At 44.7% G+C, this 21183-nt stretch overlaps 1 protein-coding gene across 1 annotated transcript in view; it reads left to right on the forward strand.

The window, feature by feature from the left end:
* The window catches only part of LOC147898783 (uncharacterized), a 42680-nt gene that overhangs the window by 18621 nt on the left and 2876 nt on the right, over nucleotides 1-21183 (forward strand). Inside the window, exons 2-5 of the mRNA XM_087379718.1 lie at nucleotides 7401-7634; nucleotides 7724-8059; nucleotides 8173-8337; nucleotides 20762-20845. Of these exons, the coding sequence (XP_087235844.1) occupies nucleotides 7401-7634; nucleotides 7724-8059; nucleotides 8173-8337; nucleotides 20762-20845 (819 nt within the window). The remainder of the gene's footprint in view (nucleotides 1-7400; nucleotides 7635-7723; nucleotides 8060-8172; nucleotides 8338-20761; nucleotides 20846-21183) is intronic.

The following is a 21183-nucleotide window of genomic DNA, read 5'->3' on the forward strand; positions in this document are numbered from 1 at the left end:
CACGTCATTCTTTTTGGAGTACAACTCTAGGCAGAGAACCTCAAAATTTGACCAAGTGATGATAAGCAAAAATTCAAAGACAAGTTGCTCAAAAGGCAAAGTCCTTGTCTTCTACTGCAAAGTTGGATGCTTCTTTTGCTGATGGAGTTCTCTCTTCAACCAGATATGCTTCATTTTCCTTGGAGTTGTAGTAGGAGCCATTTCTCTCCTCTTCCAAAATCCACCAAGTTGGATGTAAAAGTGTTGCTATACTCTTCATCTAGAAGACTTTTGAGTAAAACTTGTGCACCAAATACCTTTTCAAGTTGTGCCCAACTTCATGTGAAGTCTCACACCCATCTATGTGATGAATGTATGAGTCACCAAGTCCCAATGTTGTCATAGCAAGGACCTTTTCATATTGGACTATCCATTGTACTTCCCTTTTTTTCATGATGGTGAACTTCTTGTTCTCCATAATCTTCTTGAAGTGTCTAAGTTTTATCTTGGTACCACAACATATCATCTTGATCATGTCACATCTAAGCTCATCACTTAATACAATCTTTTTAGACATCAAGGTCAAGGTAGAGCACCCAATGAAAAGTGATGATTTTCTATATGTCACTTTTGAACAAGTAAGTACCTTCGGGCAACTCCTTCACCTTCTAAAGAGATGATATTGAGTAGGTCTTACCACTTGATATATCATTCAAGGGCAGTGTCTATACTCTTACAACTAGTATCTCTCAACACAAGTCACCTATCTTCAAAATGATAACTATCCCTTTGCAAAGGGCACTCAAACATAGATAGTGTAAACATCATCACCATAAATGACAAGTACCATGACACTTGTGGAGTCCATTTTGGAGTCAATACTTAGTCAAATAGAGATCTATTAGTGTAGCCAGCTAAAACAGATATAAAATAAAAATTTTGACTGGTCAAACCTCTGGGATGGTCAAAGTTTGACCATATTTTGACTGTTTCCCCCAAATCGAACAATCTGAAGCTGGAGGGTGCAATTGAGGCTGTAGAGAAGGGCATTCAAGGGGCTTTCAGAGACAAGTGAAAGGCCTAACATCAGAGAAGATCCTCAGGAGAGGATAGGTGAAAAAACGGGCTGCATTGTCAGTGGGAATCGTGCCTTTTTCAACTGGTCTTTTGCTATGTTCTCAGCATTCTGTGGACCATTGTCCACCAAAATTCATCAGCACCTTCCCAAGAGTGTCGCCCAGCACGCCCTTAGAGGAATTGATGAGATATGGCTCCAGTAGGCTGAATTGCGCAAAATTTCGTCGACCTGTCTGAGTGTCGGCACAGGCAGCAGAAGCCTAATTGCGCAGATCCCAATGGTGAAGACATGCGCCTTAACTAGATAAAGCTACAACATGAAGCGTTCTAAAAGTTAACGGTCGGATGTTGAGATATGGCGCCTCCAATGGTCAAGCCATAAGAGAGCTCAAACAAAATGAAGGTGATGAAGAAGATGAAATCTTGGGTTCTAGGTGACTCTAGGAGCTAGGTAGGATCGACCTTGCTCTAATACCAAATGAAGAGGTGAGTGGGATAAAAGAGATGCATCATGGCAAGGAGTGAGAGCACATGAGATATAGAAATGAGTGTTCTATTGATTGTGAGAGAGGTGACCCTCTCTTATAGAAATGGGAAGAGGGTGGCCTAGATCATAGGCACCTTTCCTACATCAGTGGCAATCAGTCCCTACATCAGTGGGACTGGCCTAAATCAAAGGAACCTCCCGTGTGGGGGCCTTTGGCTTACATCATCACTTAGGTCACACACTTGACACATCATAGCACTAGATGTGTCTCTACAACACACACACACACACACGTGACTCCCCTAGATGCACACATGCACCATAGAGCAAGCCCTTGACCATACTTATCCCAACACTAAGGAGAAGCTAGAGCGCTATTTCTATCGGCCAAAGATGCGGTAGGACGTACATGGCTATGTTCAGAATTGTTAGATATGCCAAAAGGCCAAGGCTTCCCACAAGAAAGCGGCAGGCTTACTTATGCCATTGCCAATCCCTGACTGTTTTTTTCAGGACATAGGTATGGATTTCGTGGGACCACTTCTAGCATTCGCAGGCACGTGTAATACTCAATGTCTAACTATTGTTTGTCGCTTTAGTAAATATTGTATGCTGATTCCCTGCAAACAAACGGCCAGCGTTGAAGATGTAGCTCGTTTGTTTATCAAGTATTGGTATTCCATTGGAGGGTTGTCAAAGACCATCACATTCGACAGGGATGCCAAGTTTACGTCTAACTTTTGGTGAGCCTTGTTTGATAATTTTGGTACTAAGCTGCAGATGTCCAATGCTTTCGATCCGCAATCGAACAGCGAGACAGAAAAGTATAATGGTATGGCATTTGATATTTTGAAATCATATTGTCATGATGCTCAGGGAAAGTGGGAGCAGTTTCTTCCACTTGTGCAGGCCATTTTGAACGATACCTAGTCTTCGAGTATTGGTCGCACATCTTATGAAGTGGCGTTTGGACGGCGGTTTACATTACTCATCCGGATGGTGTCTCCATCTCTTGAAGCCAACAAAACCACCGAATCAATGGTAGAGATTACGGAGTCCGTGAAAAGCCGCATCGCCAAAGCTCAAGCATCGTATACGCGCCAGGCTAACAAATCCAGACAAGATGTCTAGTATAAAGAGGGTCAATGGGTGTATTTACGCATCATCAAGCAAAGATTGAAGCAAGTGGGTAAGCGATGCCCTAAGTTGTCCTTCAGGAGCTTCAGACCATTCCCTAATATTCAAAAGATCGGACCATTCCCTAATATTCAAAAGGTCAACGATGTCTCAATGAAGTTACGCCTTCCAGACAGGTGGACTATGCACAATGTGTTTCATGTAGCTTGGTTGAAGCCATATTTTGGACCTCCTCTTTCAGAGATTTTCAACAAGCAACAACCTGAAGTTCTTGATGAAGTTGAAGTTTTGCAGCCAGAACAGATCCTTCAAGCATGAGTCAAGACGCACGATCCGGGGGTTTTACACCAAGTTTTGTGATTGAGGTACCCATGAAGCAGTGTGGTTGGACGATGATTTTTTCCAGAAGTTTCCCCAAATATTGGCAGACTACTTGGAAGGAATGAACCTACCGCCAAGTTAAGGAGGGAATGTCACATGCACCCCTGCACTTGGGTGCAAAGTGAGGCACTGGCTACATCGACCAGTGCATAATAGTTACCTAATAGGAGATTTTGTTGTATGTTGTGATGCCTTTGGAGCCCTTGTCCAGGGACAGTCAGGCACAAGCTATGTAAGTTAGTTCTAAGCCTTAGGCCAAGTCAGAAGATCAGTTCTTATTCATTGATACCCACTAGAAAATAGTAGGTTAGTGTTTCCATCTTAGGTTTAGTGATAGGTCTAGGTCCAGCCTAGGATGGGAGCGGAGCCCTTCTGGGCCCCCTCAGGGCTGGAACATATGAAGGGGAATGGGCTGGGGGAGGGCTGCTTATATAGGCTGCCTTGCACCCCACCCAAGGTGGACTTTTATGGGGAAAAGGGATGCAAAGCCAGCCCTAAACAGCCGACTAGAAGTCGGCCTGTTTATGGCAGGTTGGCTCAGCCCCAGCCCCCTATATAAGGGGGAGCCCCTTGCCTCCTTCCTCATTCAGTTCCCTCACATCTTCAGCCTCCTACAGCTCCCCTCCAGCCCCTTTGAACAGCTTGACACTCACCCCCAGTGGCCCTCTGACCAGCCTCAGCCTTTGGCATTAGTTCAGCCCTCTGGGAAGGTGTTCATGCAGCGCATCAGACGGGGAGTGGGGACAGCAAACGGAGTAAGGTTTGGGCTCTGTTTCAGCAGCTCTTTCAGTTATCTTTTACAGTTTTGCCCAGCTCACTCTCAGCTCTATACTTCAGTCATCTCTCAGCTCTCTTTTAGGATCTATCACTCCTAGATTTCACTCTCTCACTCACGCAGTAACCCTGCATTCCGGTGGACAGAACAAGCCTCTCCCTTGCCTTGTAGTGGCATCCTACATCGTCAGTGTGGACAGCATCAAGGTCTCGGTATTGGTTGGCGTTGCCTCTCAGGTCTTTCGGTTTGCTATCTGTGTGCACAGTGAGCTCTTCAGAAGCGCGTTTCCGTGCTCTCTCGAAGAGTGTTCTTTGTATTTCTCAGTTCTCCAAGTATAAAGCAAATTCTCCTCTGATTGGGGGAGGGGGCCCTCAGGGGACCCAATCGGGTGTCGACTCTACTCTCCTCTACCCTCATCTCCTTTCTTTCTATATGGTGAATTACGCTAATTCCTCGCTAAAGGTTTAAAGAAGGTCTTGCTGTGAATTACATGATCAGATTACTGCTGCATGTTTCACGGTCGCAAGCTAACTGAGAAGTCACTATCACATGGGAGGTGTTGGATAGTTGGACTTGCTCTTTGCAATATTGCGGTGGAGGGGGGATCGGTCTACTCCTTACGTGTTGGGTCTCACACTCTTTGTTTTGAAGGGGGGTGTTGGAGATATTATAGCTAAAGAGTGTGTTGGTGTGTTGTACTAGGAAATCTATGTTAAAAATCACCCAACAGAGGGTACACAGAGCGGAAGACTAGTAGAATTGCGCAGAAGCTCACACAGTGTGGTGTGGGGTGTGGAATCACAAACTTCTGAAACTAATGTGCATAGCATATGTGTGCAGACTCATCAATAGACAATGAACCAGCTAGATATATAAGACACCAGAATAATATATTTCCGTCCAAAGCTATGGACACAATACAAAAGAGATGGATCCAGAGTCCCACCAATGGTGTGGTCCTCTGATCTTATCACAAGGTACTCCTTCTTCTATCTCTAGACTTGAGCCCGCGTGCTCCACCTTGAGCTTCTCTAGACTTTCTGTCCAGATCACAACACCTTGCTGCCCTGAGAACAGCCAAGGTTCAGCTCTTGAGAGCTCAGTCTGCAGCACACTTTCTACTCTCCTTCACCTCCAAGATGTGGTCCATGGAAGTGTCTTCTGGCTGCTCTTGTCTACTGCCTTTTCTGCTGAATTGTTGGATGATGAATGAGGGCTGGAGGCCCTCCTTTTATAGGCCCTTCAAGGGCTGCAAAAACCGACCAGGCAGGCTGCCTATGGCTGACCCAATCAGACCGACCAGGCCTTGCCCTGGTCTGCTATAAATGCCCCTCTGGGGCTCACTTTTCCAGGGCCTTTGGCCCACACTTCAAGGCAGGGGCACAGCCCCTATGCAGGCGGACTTGTTCCCTGCCTCCCCACTGCCGTGTGGGCTATTAAACTGAGCCATGCCCTTAAACCTTGTGGGGTCTAGCCCCCCATAGTCTGCCCTTGTTCCAGGCCTAGTAGGCTGGCTGTGACCAGCCCTACCAGCCCCCAAAGAGGCCGACCTGCTGCTGGTTCCCCCGCCATCTCCCTCCATCCTACGCCATGTGCCATCCATGATGTAGGCCGTGTACCTGCCTCCTGCCATGCTGCGCCATCTGTCCGGGATATACCCCTCTCTCTTTGATTCTTGCCCACATGGCAACCATGCTCGTGCTCATGTGTCAGTCTCTCCAACCCTAGGTTCAAACCCAAATTGCCTCCAGGAATGCCTAGCGCATTTTCAATCATGCTTTCAGTGATGGTAATCTTATGACCTTGATAGACTATTTGCCGCTCCTTCACGTTCACCTCCTGTACCAACCTTGGTGAAGTTGCTGAGAGCATCCAAATTGGGATTTTGAAGAGAAAGTGAGGAGCTCTCATATGTCACAATTTCAAGATCAAGGGAGGAGAGGCTCTCGCACTGTGCTGCTGAGGGGGAGGAAAGATTGTGTGAGGAGCTCTTGTCGGACTCTGTAGGGTCTATTACGAGAGGGGATAGAAGTTGCAGGAAGAGTGCAAGGGAGATAGAAATGGTCGAGAGGGATACCGATCAATTCGTGCATGGAACAAATTATGCACCACCTTGACCTTCGTCAAGTGGTCATGTACCGAATCTCCCTCATCCATATGTAGGTTGTACAGCTGATGTTGAAGAAGCAAGATCCGGGATGTGTTGTCTATCTTGTACACATCCTTGAGAATGACCCACTCCTCTACTGACGTCTCGGCCATCTGGATGTGAGGAAGCACAGAGTCTGCTGTAGTCCCTATGATCAATGCCAGGGCATGGGCAGCTCTGTCTTCCCAAGCTTCGAAATCCTCTTCGTCTACTTCCATGAGTATCTTCCCATTTTTGTCCACCATATCCTCCGGCTTCGCCTCCACTCCCGTTGTCAATTTCCATAGCGTCCGAGCCGCTAAATGACTCCGGATCTTCACCTTCCAGATCGGTTAATTTGATCCATCCAGTTTCCTAGACACTCCAAAGTTAGGGATAGTGAAAGAAAGAAATGTGGGGGAGGAGGAAGGGAGAGTAGGGGCTGAAGAGGCTGAATAGGGATAGACATCTCTGTTGCTAAACCACATAGCAAAGTTGGACAAACTCAACCTTCAGTAGACCAGATGGGGAGGTGGTCTTTCCAATAATCTAGTAGTGGGTTGATGTGTGAGTGCCATGTGTCACCATGGGACTTATCCCATAGCACTTGGTGCTAATATGTGTGTGTGTAGCCTATAAAGGCTTGTACTTCACGTGTCTCATTGACGATGATGATGAATGAATGAAAGCCTTCCATGGTATCTACATTTGAGTATCACATGTTCTCTCCCCAGCCTATCTTTCTATCACTCTGACCATGTTTCAAACAATGCAGGCATATTCTATAATATCATGTTAATGAGTCTTCTTGTAAATTAGAAATGAGGATACATTTAGTTCAAAGTAGCCAATGATTCTACCTTCATTCTCTGAAATATATCCAATTTAAGCTTGATGTTATGCGACTTGTTTATTTCAAAATCAGTTTCATTTCTTTCACAGAATGTTCAACTACAGGATTTCTAAAGAGACGTTGCACCTTGTAATAAGAAGTGTATGCGCCTGTGCAAAATGATGGAAGGGTCCACAAGTAGGTGCAATGCAAAGAGAGAACATGCCCTCAGCCATCCCTTACTTCTAGGTGGAACCAAAGATTAACAGCAGTTTCACATTTAGATGGTACCTGTACATGGGATCAATCATTAAATTGATCATGTGTAACGTTTACGCTTAAACTTTACACTATTCAAGAAGTAGCCAATATATGATAATGCTGATTTTTGACTTTGGTTTGTTGCAATGCTTTGTAGAGGTAATTCTGCAAGAAGTTTTTACAATGAAGTGGATGTTTTCTGCTTTACGGGTACTCTGTACAAAGCAATCTTGTCTAGCTTTGTACATCTGTATGTATATATTTCAAAGATTAAGATTTAAAGTTTTACCTAGATTGATAATTCTTCGAATGAAATTTGAAGCACATTTCCTTTGTAATGCAGATAAATGCGTTCACTGATCGCCCCTTTAGTGGCAATCCAGCAGCAGTTTGCTACCTTCCTTTGTATAAGGATGACCAATGGCTACAACTTATAGCAAGAGAATTCAATCTGGCAGAGACTGCCTTTATCATTCGGAAAAATTCACCCAAAGGAAAACCTTCTGTTCAGAAGAGTACTGTTCCGATTGAGATTGAAGATGAATTTGAGCTCCGTTGGTTTACCCCCAAAGTTGAGGTATGGGTCCCACCATGAAGCAGTTTTGGAGTGTTACCTCAATTTCTTCTGTTGAATAATGAATTTTAAGATATATGTATTCATTGCAGGTAGATCTATGTGGACATGCAACTCTTGCGTCTGCACACCTCCTGTTTAGTTCCAGAATTGCTAAGGGCGATACAATTTTGTTTCATACAAAATCAGGGATCCTAAGGGCTAGGAAGGTGGCAGGATACAACGATGATGAAGCCAATGAAGAAGAGGAAATATCCGAAGACCTATTTAGAAACAAAAGACGTCCAGTAGGAGTGGGTGTGGTGGAGCTTGATTTTCCACTTGTTGTAGCTTCCAAGTGTGATGATGCAGAGTCAAGCTTCCTCTCAGAAGCATTGGGAGGGGTTAAGACCTTGTGGGTTGGACAAACCAGTCTAGGAGACTATTTGGTAAACTCTTATCAACAAATTCCTAGTATCCTGTTAAGCAATCATTGAAGTTCCAAAAGAATGTTGAAATTACAATAAGGAGTGTAATTCCACTTTTTAACTGCTTTTCTCAGGTAGAGGTTTCCTGCAGTAAAGAGATTGAACAAATCCAACCCCAGTTCGCGAAAATGATGAACTTTCATGGCAGGGGGGGTGTTATAGTGACAGCTTGTGCAGATAAGGATTCTGGGCTTGACTTTATTTCTAGGTTTTTCTGTCCTAAGGCTGGCATTTTAGAGGTAAATTTATATTTTCTTTTCTTTTTTGGTTAAGGAACTTGACCGATGATGGCAGAACATGACATGGATGTAAATTCAAGTGCTTGAAAACAACTGAATCGGGAAAATGTTTTCAATTTGTGCGGTTTTGGGGTGTATTAAGTTGAAAAGGATTTCATAGTGTCTTTGATACAGAACATGTAAAAAAAAAAAAGCTATTATATACCTTATTGAAGAGTTCAGTAAGGCAAACATGTACTACTACACCACCTGCCCTTTGAATTTTCAGAAATGCTATTTTAAAGACTATCTCGGACAAAAATCTGAATTCGTACGATCGGATATATTCTAGTCTTACAAAGGTATATATAATAAGATCCTTCATTTGACGCATGTCTGCCCAGTTGATGTGGCAGCTATTGTTTTGGAGGAAAAATTCGCTTGTCTGCATGGCAGTTTTGTTCTACTTTCACGGACTCTTCATTTTAAGGAGTGCAGGTTTGTTCAGAAGGGGTATGGGAAATCGTTAGAAAAATTATTCGATGAATGCGAATCAATATGTGACTTTAAAGTTTAGACCAGTCGCTAAATATCAGCCGTCAAACATGTTTTGTTATCTCAGACGTGGGTCCCATAGCTTGATGTGTTCAGCTTAGTAAAGAACATCATATCGCTTAAGTGCCCATTTAGAGTATGCAGCTAAAATATGCTTGTATTTACTGTTGGTGGTCAGCATCTCCTGATGTACCATGGTTAGGGTAGAGAGTGAGGGCCTTGCCTGTGGGTGTGCCAGCCCTTTGAGAGGTTAGGGTAGGATTGGGTTAGGGGCATGCCTGAGCATGTGGTTAGCGAGGCCCCTCTGATGGATAGCCAGGCTCTTGTGGTGGATCCAGCCATCCCTGGAGCAGGTATGGCTGTTTGGAGGGCAGCTCTTGGTTGTGTGCTGCCTGCATGTGTTCCCGGGAGGGCTGCGGGTCAGTACGAGCTGCCTATGGGCCTGTTTTGCTGCTGCATAGCAGCCCATATAGGAGGGATTCCAGCCCCTCTACTGCGCCTTTTATAGGCAAGGTTGAGGGGCCCGTTGGCCACCCCTAGGCTGTAGGACCGGACCTGTTTGGTCGGGTTCCTAAGGGCAGCACTACAGGGCGAGATGGAGGGGAGGTCTGACCTGCTGGTCAGCCCCCTACTGGCTGCTCAATCGTAGAGGCAGCCCCTCATATGGCTGGGTGGCAGCCCTACATATAGGGCAGGGGGTGGGCCCCTAGAGGCACATGCCTGTCGGCACATATGGGGCTGCTGGTCGGCCTGCTGTACCAACCGACTTGAAAGGGGGGGGGGGGGAGTGCCTATATATAGCCCCCCTCGTCACTTGGTGGAGCATCTTAGTTGTCATCCTGCTTCAACATGTATCTACTTGCTTGGTACTATTTCTTTTTGTTTTTCAATAGTATGCTTATTAAGAAATGAAATCTTTTCTACTATTCAATTACGGACAATGGGGACTAGGTCTAGCATTTGAGGGTGGACCCCCTTGCTTGGGGTTATGGGCATTAGTGACCCACAAGAGTGATGGCCTCTCTTTGAGAGGGACATTTGGAAACCACACCCCACCTGAGTACCCAAACATGGGACCAATCAAATGCACAGATTGCATACTGACCTAGGAACCATTCAAGAGAATGTTCCCTGAGCTTTGGGTGTGGGCTTGGCAGCATGCCAAGAGTAATGGAGATACAAGATAAGACGACAAACAAATGAGCTTAGTATGGCTCAATTATGACCTTAGAGTACGTCAATAGATAGTCCAAGCTGTTAGGAACCTGTGGGTGCGATCAGAATTGAATTCTGACAACTTTGAAATTTTAGGGTTTTTGGGAGTGACACGTGGCAGACTGCCACATGGAATCTGAGCTGGCAGGTCAATCCACCTGTCCCACACATGTGGTAGCATGCATGGCAAGTGGCAAGGCATGCAGGCCAAGTGTCTGGCCCCAAATCTGGTAGATTTGGGGTAGGTTGTGGGCTGTCCTCTTTGGGACTGCAGCCCACCAAAAATCTGGGACAAGTGTCCACCTTCCACTCTAAGCCTGGGGGGGGAGCTGAGCCTATAAAAGAAGGCCTCTCCCCTTCATTCCCTACATGAAAAATTCGTCACTTTTCTTCTCCCTCCTTTTGGATGATGCAGCAGAACCTCTCTAGCTCCTTGGGTGCAGCCAGCTTCTCCCCAGGCCATTCTCTCACCTCAGCAGCACTTTCTCTCTCTACAACAGCATATTCTCTCTCTACAGTTCCAGCCCCTCCTCTCCAGAAATCTGCCCCCTCTCAGCTCTTTTGGAACAGCAGCAGCATCCGCTCTCCTTCTCCTATCGTGGAGCAGCCACAGCCCCTTTCTCTCTCCTGCTGCAGTCTTTCTCTCTCTACCACAGAATTTCTCTCTCTACTGTTCCAGCCCATTCCCCTCACAGAAATCTGCCTTTCTGTGCACCTTTGGAACAGCAGCAGCTCCTCTCTTACATACCCTCCCTTGGGATCAGCATTGGCACTCTCTCTCTACAGCTATCACTCCATAAAGGCATTCTCTCTCTAGCTTACAGGCTGTTTTTCTAAGCTGTTCTCATTCCAGTCCCATTTTCCACACTCTCCTCACCCAAGGTAGCTTCAGAGGCATCAAGGACTTCATCTACAAAAGGGTCAAGTCACGAAGGGAGTCTGTATTATCAAATTTATCTCATTTACAGCACTATTTCATGTTGTTTTTACTATCTTTCTAGAAATTAGTGCTTGCCTCTAATGTTGGATGTAAGTGGTTATTATTGCAGGCTTCTTCCTTGTGGATTGGGCAAGCCAATAGTTGAAACCTGAGCTTGGAGTGCTCCTTTTTGTTGTCTACCTTGTACATATGCTCTTGAGTCATGTATCTAGGTCTCAGGTTTTCACTGAGTTCATCAGTTTGGAAGGTGCATTGCACCTTGGTCTTGTATCTCCATTTTCAAGAATAAAGTAAGCCTGGATAAGGGGGGGGGCCTTGTCTTGGCCCCTCAATCATATTGCAATTTCCAATGATGTCACTTCGTGTTTAAGTTGTATAAGTCTTAATTCCAGCTTAATTGCAATCTCTTAAGTTCAAGTATATGTGTTTGGCAACGCGCAATCATTTCATTCAAACGCCTCTGCAAAATCCGTTGTCTGAATTGATAGAAAGCACCGAGTAGTTTACATTGGTATCAGAGCTTAGGCAGTGTTCCTGTACTCTGTGTTTTCTCTTGTTGAGTCTCTCCTTCATTGAGTCATCTTGTCATCATGGCAGCCAATGGACCTGACCCTCCTCCTAACCTGCATGAGTTGAGTGCTCTGTTGTCAAACATTGCTCAACAGGTTCAAGTGCTGGAAAGCAACCAAGCAGAAACTCATGACATAGGGCCCCAATCCCAAGGAAGAGGCCGTGCGGACAACACTAACTCCAACAAGGAGGGAAGATCATCCTCTTCTTCCCCTCCTCGAGGTAGACGGCGTCATCGGAGTCCATCTCCTTCGAGACGTCCACGGAGACGAAGGTATGCAAAGCATAAGGTACCTCTTGGAGATAAGCTCTTCAGGTTTATTAAGTACAAGGGAGAGGACAAGCCCGAGGTCTTGCTGGCTTGGATCCGAGACCTCGAGTATTTCTTTGGGGGGACGAGTACAAAGACAAGGTGAAGATCCGGTTTGCCGTCCTGCACATGCAAGACCGTGCTTCACTCTGGTGAGCAGCTATGGTCAACATTGGACAGCAAGCCCACACCTGGAAGCGCTTCAAGAAGAACTTGATGAGGCACTTCCTGCCTAAGGAGTTTAAGAGAGATACAATGGTGCAGTGGGACATCCTCCGCTAACGCCAAGAAGAGAAAGTCAGTGAGTATGTTGATCGTTTTTGGGATACTTTGTTAAAAGTTCAAGCATTCAGTAGGAAGGATAAAAAAGAGCAGCAAAGGAAGTTCTTTGCTGGCCTACGGTATGTCGTTCAGCATGAGGTGGACATTGCCACTCCTACTTCTCTCGAAGACACCATCAACATCGCCTTGAAGGTGGAGAAGAAACAGTCTTTCTCCAACAAGCGGAACGGCGGCAGCAGCAAGCGGAAGTCCCAGGGAACCTCTTCCAAGGAACAAAAGGGTAAGGAGACAGCAAAGGATAAAATCAGCCCATACTTTCAGCTCATTGTCTCCACAACAGAAGAAAAAGTATTACTCCGAAGGGCGGTGTTTCAAGTGTGGCGATTGAGGCCACAACTTCTACGAATGCCCTCAAGTTGCCAAAAACAGCAGCAACAAAGAAGCAGCCCTCAAAAAGCCAGTTTTGGTAGTTAATAAGGTGGAAGCACCTCCAGCCTTCCGAACCACGTTGGGCTGTATGAATATATGGTAATGCCATTTGGCCTTACCAATACCCCAGCCACGTTCAATCGGCTGATGGAACGGTTGTTCAGGAACTATAGACAGTTCACTGCCGTCTTCTTTGATGACATCCTCATTTTCAGCAAGAATGAGGAAGAGCATAAGGAGCATCTAAAGATTGTATTTCAAATCTTAGCTGAAAATGCTCTTCACATCAATGAGAAGAAAAGTGAGTTCTTTCTTCCTGAGATTCACTATCTTGGTTCACAAGAAGGTGTCCGTATGGACCTAGCCAAGATATAGACAATTGTAGAGTGGCTTGACTTGAAGAATGCCCATGAGGTAAGGTCTTTTCTAGGCCTATGATCATATTACCGAAGGTTTATTTGGCATTTTGCTGAACTTGCAGCCCCTCTACATGATCTCACTAAGAAAAATCTGAAGTTCAGATGAACCCAAAAAGAAAAGGACTCTTTTAATGCTCTGAAGCATGCCCTGACTACAGCTCATGTACTTATCATTCCTGACTTAAGGAAACCATTCCTAGTAGCAGCTGATGCCAGTGGCGATTGCCTTGGGGCTTCTCTTACCCAGGATGGTCATGCTGTGGCCTTTGAAAGCTGACGGCTAAGAGATGCTGAACTTCAATATGATATCTATGAAAAAGAACTCTTAGCTGTAATTCATGCTCTCAAACTTTGGAAACTTTATCTTTTAGGGATAGATTTTCTTGTAAAAACTGATCATGAAAGTCTTAAATATTTTCTAACTCAACCTCTGATCAGAGAGAGACATATGAAATGGTCTACCTTTCTGCAATCATTTCATTTTCAGATACAATATACTCCTGGAAAAGAGAATGTAGTGGCTGATGCCCTTTTTGGTAGACCACGGCTTCACCATATTTCAGTTCCCTATCATGATGAGCTAACAGCCGTCAAAGAATTCTATGAGGGAGATGCTGATTTTGCTCAGCCATGGGCACATTTGAAAGATGGAGGCACCCATCATGCCTACCACATCAGGGATGGCTATTTATTCATGGAGAACAAACTATGTATCACAAAGCAGCTTAGATCTAAAGTGATGGAGGAAAGCCATAACCCACCCTATGCTGGTCATAGGGGTATTGTGGCCGCTTTTTCAGCCATGGATAAATTTTTCTACTGGCCTAACATGAAAAAGGACACTGCTGCCTACATTTCAGCTTGTCTCGCATGTCAAAAAGCTAAGTATGAGAGAGGAAAACCCAAGGGTTTACTTCAGCCCCTACCCATTCCTGAGAGACCATGGGAACACATCACCATGGACTTCATTACAGGAATTCCCAAGACCAATCAAAATCATGACATGATTTGGGTGATAGTAGATCGATTCAGCAAGCAAGCCCACTTAATTCCTTGCAGAAAGAATCTCAAGGCACCTGAAGCTGCCCATTTATTTATTAGACACATCTTTAGACACCACGGCATGCCCAAGTCTATAGTATCAGATAGAGACTCAAAGTTCACTAGTAACTTCTGGCAGGCTTTGTTTGAGAACCTTGGAACTCTTCTAAGTTTCTCCTCAGCTTTTCATCCTCAAACGGATGGCCAAACTGAAGTTACGAATAGTACACTCTTGGATTTGCTGAAATTTTATGTGCATGACCAGCAAACCTTTTGGGAGAAATTCCTTCCTCTTGTGGAGTTTGCTTATAGCAACACAATTCATTCCTCCACTGGAAAAGCTCCTTTCGAAATTGTATATGGTAGATCTTTACCAACTCCACTCATGGAAACAAAAGAGAAAATCTTTGCTGCTGATCAATTCGTGGAGGATTATGACTCTGCTTATGCCGCGGTTCGAGCAGCCATTCAAAAGGCACAGGAGAAACAAAGAGCAGCTGCAAATAAAAGACGGAGGGCGTTTGTAGTGAAAGAAGGCCAATGGGTCTAATTGACATTTGAGAAAGCCCGGTTAAAAACCAAAGCGGGCAAAAAGCGCATCTACTTCAAGCTATCCTTTCGATATTATGGTCCTTTTCAGGTGTTGCAGGTAATAAATGATGTCTCAGTCCGATTGAGACTTCCATAGCATTGGAAGATCCACGATGTCTTCCATGTAAGCTTGGTGAAACCCTTCATTGGGGAACCACCTCAAGAGCCCACGTTGGGACGATGCACCTGAAGTAGAGGACACTGAGATCTTGTTGATCCCAGAGCAAATTATTCTGCATAACTTTACCACGGGACGTCGAGGCACGACTCGCAAGATGTACCTTTTGAAGTTTAGAGGGCTCCCATCCACCAATGCCCAATGGGTGGACAGAGCTACATTTCAGGAGTGTCCTGAAATCCTGGATGCTTATGAGGAAGCATTTCAGTTGAGGACAACCGAATGAAAGATGGAGGGAATGTCATCCTGCTTCAACATGTATCCACTTGCTTGGTACTATTCTTTTTGTTTTTCAATAGTATGCTTATTAAGAAACGAAATGTTTTCCTACTGTTCAGTTAAGGACAATGGGGACTAGGTCTAGCATTTGAGGGTGGACCCCCTTGCTTGGGGTTATGGGCATTAGTGACCCACAAGAGTGATAGCCTCTCTTTGAGAGGGACATCTGGAAACCACACCCCACCTGAGTACCCAAACATGGGACCAATCAAATGCACAAATTGCATACTGACCTAGGAACCATTCAAGAGAATGTTCCCTGAGCTTTGGGTGTGGGCCTGGCAGCATGCCAAGAGTAATGGAGATACAAGATAAGACGACAAACAAATGAGCTCAGTCTGGCTCAATTATGACCTTAGAGTACGTCAATAGATAGTCCAAGCTGTTAGGAACATGTGGATGCGATCAGAATTGAATTCTGACAACTTTGAAATTTTAGGGTTTTTGGGAGTGACACGTGGCAGACTGCCACATGGAATCTGAGCTGGCAGGTTAGTCCACCTGTCCCACACATGTGGCAGCATGCATGGCAAGTGGCAGGGCATGCAGGCCAAGTGTTTGGCCCCAAATCTGGTAGATTTGGGGTAGGTTGTGGGCTGTCCTCTTTGGGACATGGAATCTGAGCTGGCAGGTCAGTCCACCTGTCCCACACATGTGGCAGCATGCATGGCAAGTGGCAGGGCATGCAGGCCAAGTGTCTGGCCCCAAATCTGGTAGATTTGGGGCAGGATGTGGGCTGTCCTCTTTGGGACTGCAGCCCACCAAAAATCCGGGACAAGTGTCCACCTTCCATTCTAAGCCTAGGGGGGGGGGCTGAGCCTATAAAAGAAGGCCTCTCCCCTTCATTCCCTACATGAAAAATTCATCACTTTTCTTCTCCCTCCTTTTGGATGATGCAACAGAACCTCTCCAGCTCCTTGGGTGCAACCAGCTTCTCCCCAGGCCATTCTCTCACCTCACAACAGCACATTCTCTCTCTACAGTTCCAGCCCCTCCTCTCCAGAAATCTGCCCCCTCTCAGCTCTTCTGGAACAGCAGCAGCATCCTCTCTCCTTCTCCTAGCGTGGAGCAGCCACAGCCACTTTCTCTCTCTTGCTGCAGTCTTTCTCTCTCTACCGCAGAATTTCTCTCTCTACTGTTCCAGCCCATTCCCCTCACAGAAATCTGCCTTTCTGTGCACCTTTGGAACAGCAGCAGCTCCTCTCTTACATCCCCTCCCTTGGGGTCAGCATTGGCACTCTCTCTCTACAGCTATCACTCCATCAAGGCTTTCTCTCTCTAGCCTACAGGCTGTTTTTCTATTCTCCACACTCTCCTCGCCCAAGGTAGCTTCAGAGGCATCAAGGACTTCATCTACAAAAGGGTCAAGTCACGAAGGGAGTCTGTATTGTCAAGTTTATCTCATTTACAGCACTATTTCATGTTGTTTTTACTATCTTTTTAGAAACTAGTGCTTGCCTCTAATGTTGGATGTAAGTGGTGATTATTGTAGGCTTCTTCCTTGTGGATTGGGCAAGCCAATAGTTAAAACCTGAGCTTGGAGTCCTCCTTTTTGTTGTCTACCTTGTACATATGCTCTTGAGTCTTGTATCTAGGTCCTAGGTTTTCACTGAGTTCATCAGTTTGGAAGGTGCATTGCACCTTGGTCTTGTATCTCCATTTTCAAGAATAAAGTGAGCCTGAATAAGGGGGGGGCCTTGTCTTGGTCCCTCAATCATATTGCAATTTTCAATGATGTCACTTTGTGTTTAAGCTGTATAAGTCTTAATTCCAGCTTAATTGCAATCTCTTAAGTTCAAGTATATGTGTTTGGCAACTCGCAATCATTTCATTCAAACGCCTCTGCAAAATCCGTTGTCTGAATTGATAGAAAGGACCGAGTAGTTTACATCAGTGTAGTATCTCTTGTACACCATTCCGTGGAGGTTTTGTGCAGTAGTTCTTGGGCCTTTTCATGAGATCCCATGCAGTCTCTCTCTCTCTTTCCACTCAGTTCAGTTTGTGTGGTGTGTTTTGCTCTCTCTTTTCTGTTCAGTTTCCGTTGCACTCTCACATTTACAAGCCCATGTGTATCTGACACTTGCTAGGGGGGAATGCCCAGCACATGTCATTACCTCCCATGCCAAAGACAATCTTTATTTGCTTGCAATATTCTTGCAACTGAACATGGTGCTGGCATTATCGTAAGCGTAGCTATATGCTTTGGGCCACGGTTGCTTGAATATGTAGGATGTGGGTTTGCAAGTTTGAAGACCACTGAAGGGACTTGCGCAATTGTATTCTGGTTGCCCAACAGCTTCGCATACACTGTTACACCCCACTACTTCTCGCCCTTGCCGCACCTGAGATTAGTTGATTTAGGTCGCTTGTGCAGCCTGCTTGCGAGCATGTGCCTTCGCCTCCAAGTGTGAAATGATGAAATAGCTGTGCACAAGGCTAACGTCATAGAAATCCAGCCCTCTACACCCTGCGAGCCTTCTCCCTGCGCCTTTGCATGCTGATGCATTGCCACAATCCCCCAATTCCAGAAGATCTTTTCTCATAGGAGTGGAAAGTACAACGGGCTCTTCCCCATTTTCTTTCTTCCCAACCTTTAGGAAATGTTGCCATGTTAACTTATCCCGAGCGGTGAGCACGAATCCACCCTCAAGTATAAGAGCTTTTCTTGTGTTCAACAGCAAAGATGGCCATATTACGTTGTCACATTTGTTTATGCAACTTACAGAAACCACTCGTTTGTGTGCCAAAAGTTATTGTTTTGTGATGTTTTTTGTTTGTGGTAGGTAGGTTAGGTCCTTAACAACCCTCGTATGGACACAAACCTAGACTAGATCTTGAAGGACCACCAATAATCATCAGAAGAGAGTCAATGGCACTACGTGTTCCCAGACAATTCCTATCCTGATGACCCATCGCCTTAGCTCACTATCCCGTTGACCCACTGCCTTAGCTCTATCCCATCAACCTGACACATGTTAGTCACCTAGCCCGTTGCCTTATTTATTATGAAAGAGAAATAGTTGAGGAGACAAGAAAAGTTGCCTGCAATTCAAACATAAACGTGGAGAGACTCAGGGTGGTCCTAGTATTTGATCACACGAAAAGGCTGTAGAGATCTGTGTAGTAGCAATTAATCAAAGCACATGTGAAAATATCTGCGAATAAAGTACAAGTGAAAGTATGTGAATTCCTTAACATTTGTCGAAGCATTCAGATTCTGATCAAAATAGAAAGCGTACCAGGGGGCAAGAAGATGATTATCATCAAATGAGAGCAGTACGTTGCTGATGCAAGCTACGAAGCTATAGAGCTACTATGAAACTGCAATGAGATAGAGTTTGTTGTTGTTGCTGCTGTGGACTGTGGAGTCGCCGAAGACGGAATAGTAGGCACGTTTGGATAAGATTTGCCATCGCTTATTGTTAGAGACATGAGTAAAATTATGCGTTGTAGCATTAGGAGTAGTGATAGCAGCAGGATTGTACTCTGTTTTCAAACATCTGCAACTCTGAAAGCCTAGCAAAAGGTTGACGATTATTACTATCACCATCATTAGTCGTGGATGTTGGATTGTATGGACCTAATGGAAAAAGTTTGTGCCCAAGATGGTCTAGGAGCATTGCTTGGATCCGTCAAATTAATGCGATCGTAACGAATACAAGTCGCATCTTCCTCAAGCTCTTTTAGATTTTCTTTACAAAGCGACCAATTGGGGAGCGAACCATCAACATTGCTGCTATCAAGCATGCGTATTCTCACTTGGGTAACGAGTACGATCCGTGGAGCTGCCCATTGGGGCTTGATAGAGAGGTCTCATTATTGAAGAAGTCGTCCCATATAGATAGGAGGAGCTTCTATCTATTGTCTTCACAATCCTCAGTTTTGCTGATGCGAGCAGACTAGGGTGAGTGCAAAGGTTGCAATCGGGTAAGTATCAGGTGACGAGCTGCTGAAGAACAAAAGGGGGGCTATGGAAGGGGCTGCAAGGGTGACAAAAAGCGAAAATCCGGGAAGGAATCCAAGGATAGAAGGAGAAGAGCTTGGTGGAGAGTAAGGAGATAGATGGCTGCCATGCTTAGCTTTATTAAGTTTTCAATGTAAATCTAAGGTTTACAAGCATATTTTAAATTTTTTTTGTTTAGCCAATAAAATCATAACGCATGACTTATTCTGGTTTCAGATTTCTTCAACTTCGTCTAGGCTGATCATGTAAAAACGTGAGGAAGATAGCAGAAAGAAATATTTAACAGCCCCAAATCCAAATGTGAGGTATGAGGTTAAAATGCCCAACCCAACCACTCTTAGAGACTTCACTAAATTGGCTGGATTAGCTGAAAGGAAGTTGAATCCTTGTAAATCTTTCAATAACATCAAAGACCAACAACATACCAACCTTTAGGAAACCAAATCGGTTCAAGAGCCATAAGGGAAAGGGAAAGGTTCTTGTACAAAGAAAAAACAGCCTTGGTGTCATTTCCTTCCACGACTAATGCAAATGTCTTGGAGGTAAGAAACATAGGCCAAGGCATTTATGGCATAGATGTCATAATCTTTTGGGCACAAATTCAGTCAAAGGGAAAGCTAAGGCTTCCAGGTAGGAGGGTTGGGCTTCTACCTCATCATTCTAGAAATTTGCTGCGACTATCGAATCAATAGTGAGTGGTGTCCATTCAGCCAACACCTTCGGACCTCAAGAACTTTCAAGGTGTATGGTTTTGTGAGTGGACAGAGAATAGTTGTGCTCCTAGATGATGGATGTAATTATGACTTAGCGGCTGAAAGGTTGGTGAAATTGCTCCATCTTAAACTAGATCCTAAGGAAGGATCCATTGTTCCTAAATGCAAATAAAAATGAGTTCTTCAAGTATTTGGGACACATGGTGTCTGTTAGGGAATTCGGGTTGACCCCAAAAAGGTCAAGGCCATAATTGAATGGCCAATGCCAAAAAACATATGTGAGTTGAGATTCTTTCTAGGGATGTGTAGTTAGAATCACAGATTCATTATGAATTTTGCACGACTTGCTTTCCCATTAACAGATTTGTTAAAGAAACATTCCTTGTATGAGTGGGGAGCTGCCCACCACCTCGTCCAGTAAGGTGGATTTTGAAGTTTGTCAATTGGACGAGTATTGTCCCCTTTGATACAATGCTACAAGCTTTCGGCCACAGGAATCTAGTTCGAAAGAGGAGTTTTGGCATTGGGGGTTTCCTCAAAGGTTCTGACAAGGGTGAAGCTAAGAAACCTCCAACATCTAAAAGAAACATATACCAGGCCTGAATATTTTAATAACGCAGGTTCTATACTGTGAAGTCTAGTGAAACATGTTAATGTCCAGTTTCTTCCCCCTCAGAAGGAAAATTCAATAGAGGAACATGGTTTTTAAGGCTCTGCTAAACCAAGCTTTTTGTTCGCGTGGAACCTCGTTTTATCAGGCTGTTTATAGTGGTTTATGGGTTGGCTGACTTCATGTCACGATTGCTCAGTTACAAATGAAAAAATTTAGCTTTCTGTGATTGTGATGAATGTGCATGCTTTTTTTCCATGTATACTTCAATGTCTTCACCTCTTTTGTTTACCACGAGACTGGCCTTGGACTGATTGATGATCCTGTCACTTGTTTGCTTCTATTTCAGGATCCAGTGACTGGGAGTGCACACTGTACCTTGGGCCCTTTCTGGGCTGAAAAGCTTGGAAAAACAACTTTGAAAGCCTTCCAAGTACTTTAATTCTCTGGTTCTCGTGACATCACATTTTCATATTGAAACGGGAGGTTCTCTTAGTTCAAAATCGAATGCCAGGAGTGTTGTGTAAAATTTTATGAAACTTTTATATGTTCTTTTTCATGTGAATCCTCAGCAAATCATGCCATTTCCTCAAGAATCTGGAGTTCATGTGTAGCAATTCATAATTCTGTCAGAACAGGCTTGCCTAGCCAAACCCCCACGGCAGATTATTTATAGGGATCATTTAGCACTCAAGATCTCATGCATAGACTGTCAGAAAACAAACCCCTGCTTGCTCAAGACAACTCCCCCAGCTCACACAATTCGAAAAG

The sequence above is a fragment of the Dipteris shenzhenensis genome, chromosome 9, assembly GCF_047967505.1.
Source record: "Dipteris shenzhenensis isolate YYH24624 ecotype China chromosome 9, Dip_SZ_1.0, whole genome shotgun sequence".
Lineage (NCBI taxonomy): Eukaryota > Viridiplantae > Streptophyta > Polypodiopsida > Gleicheniales > Dipteridaceae > Dipteris > Dipteris shenzhenensis.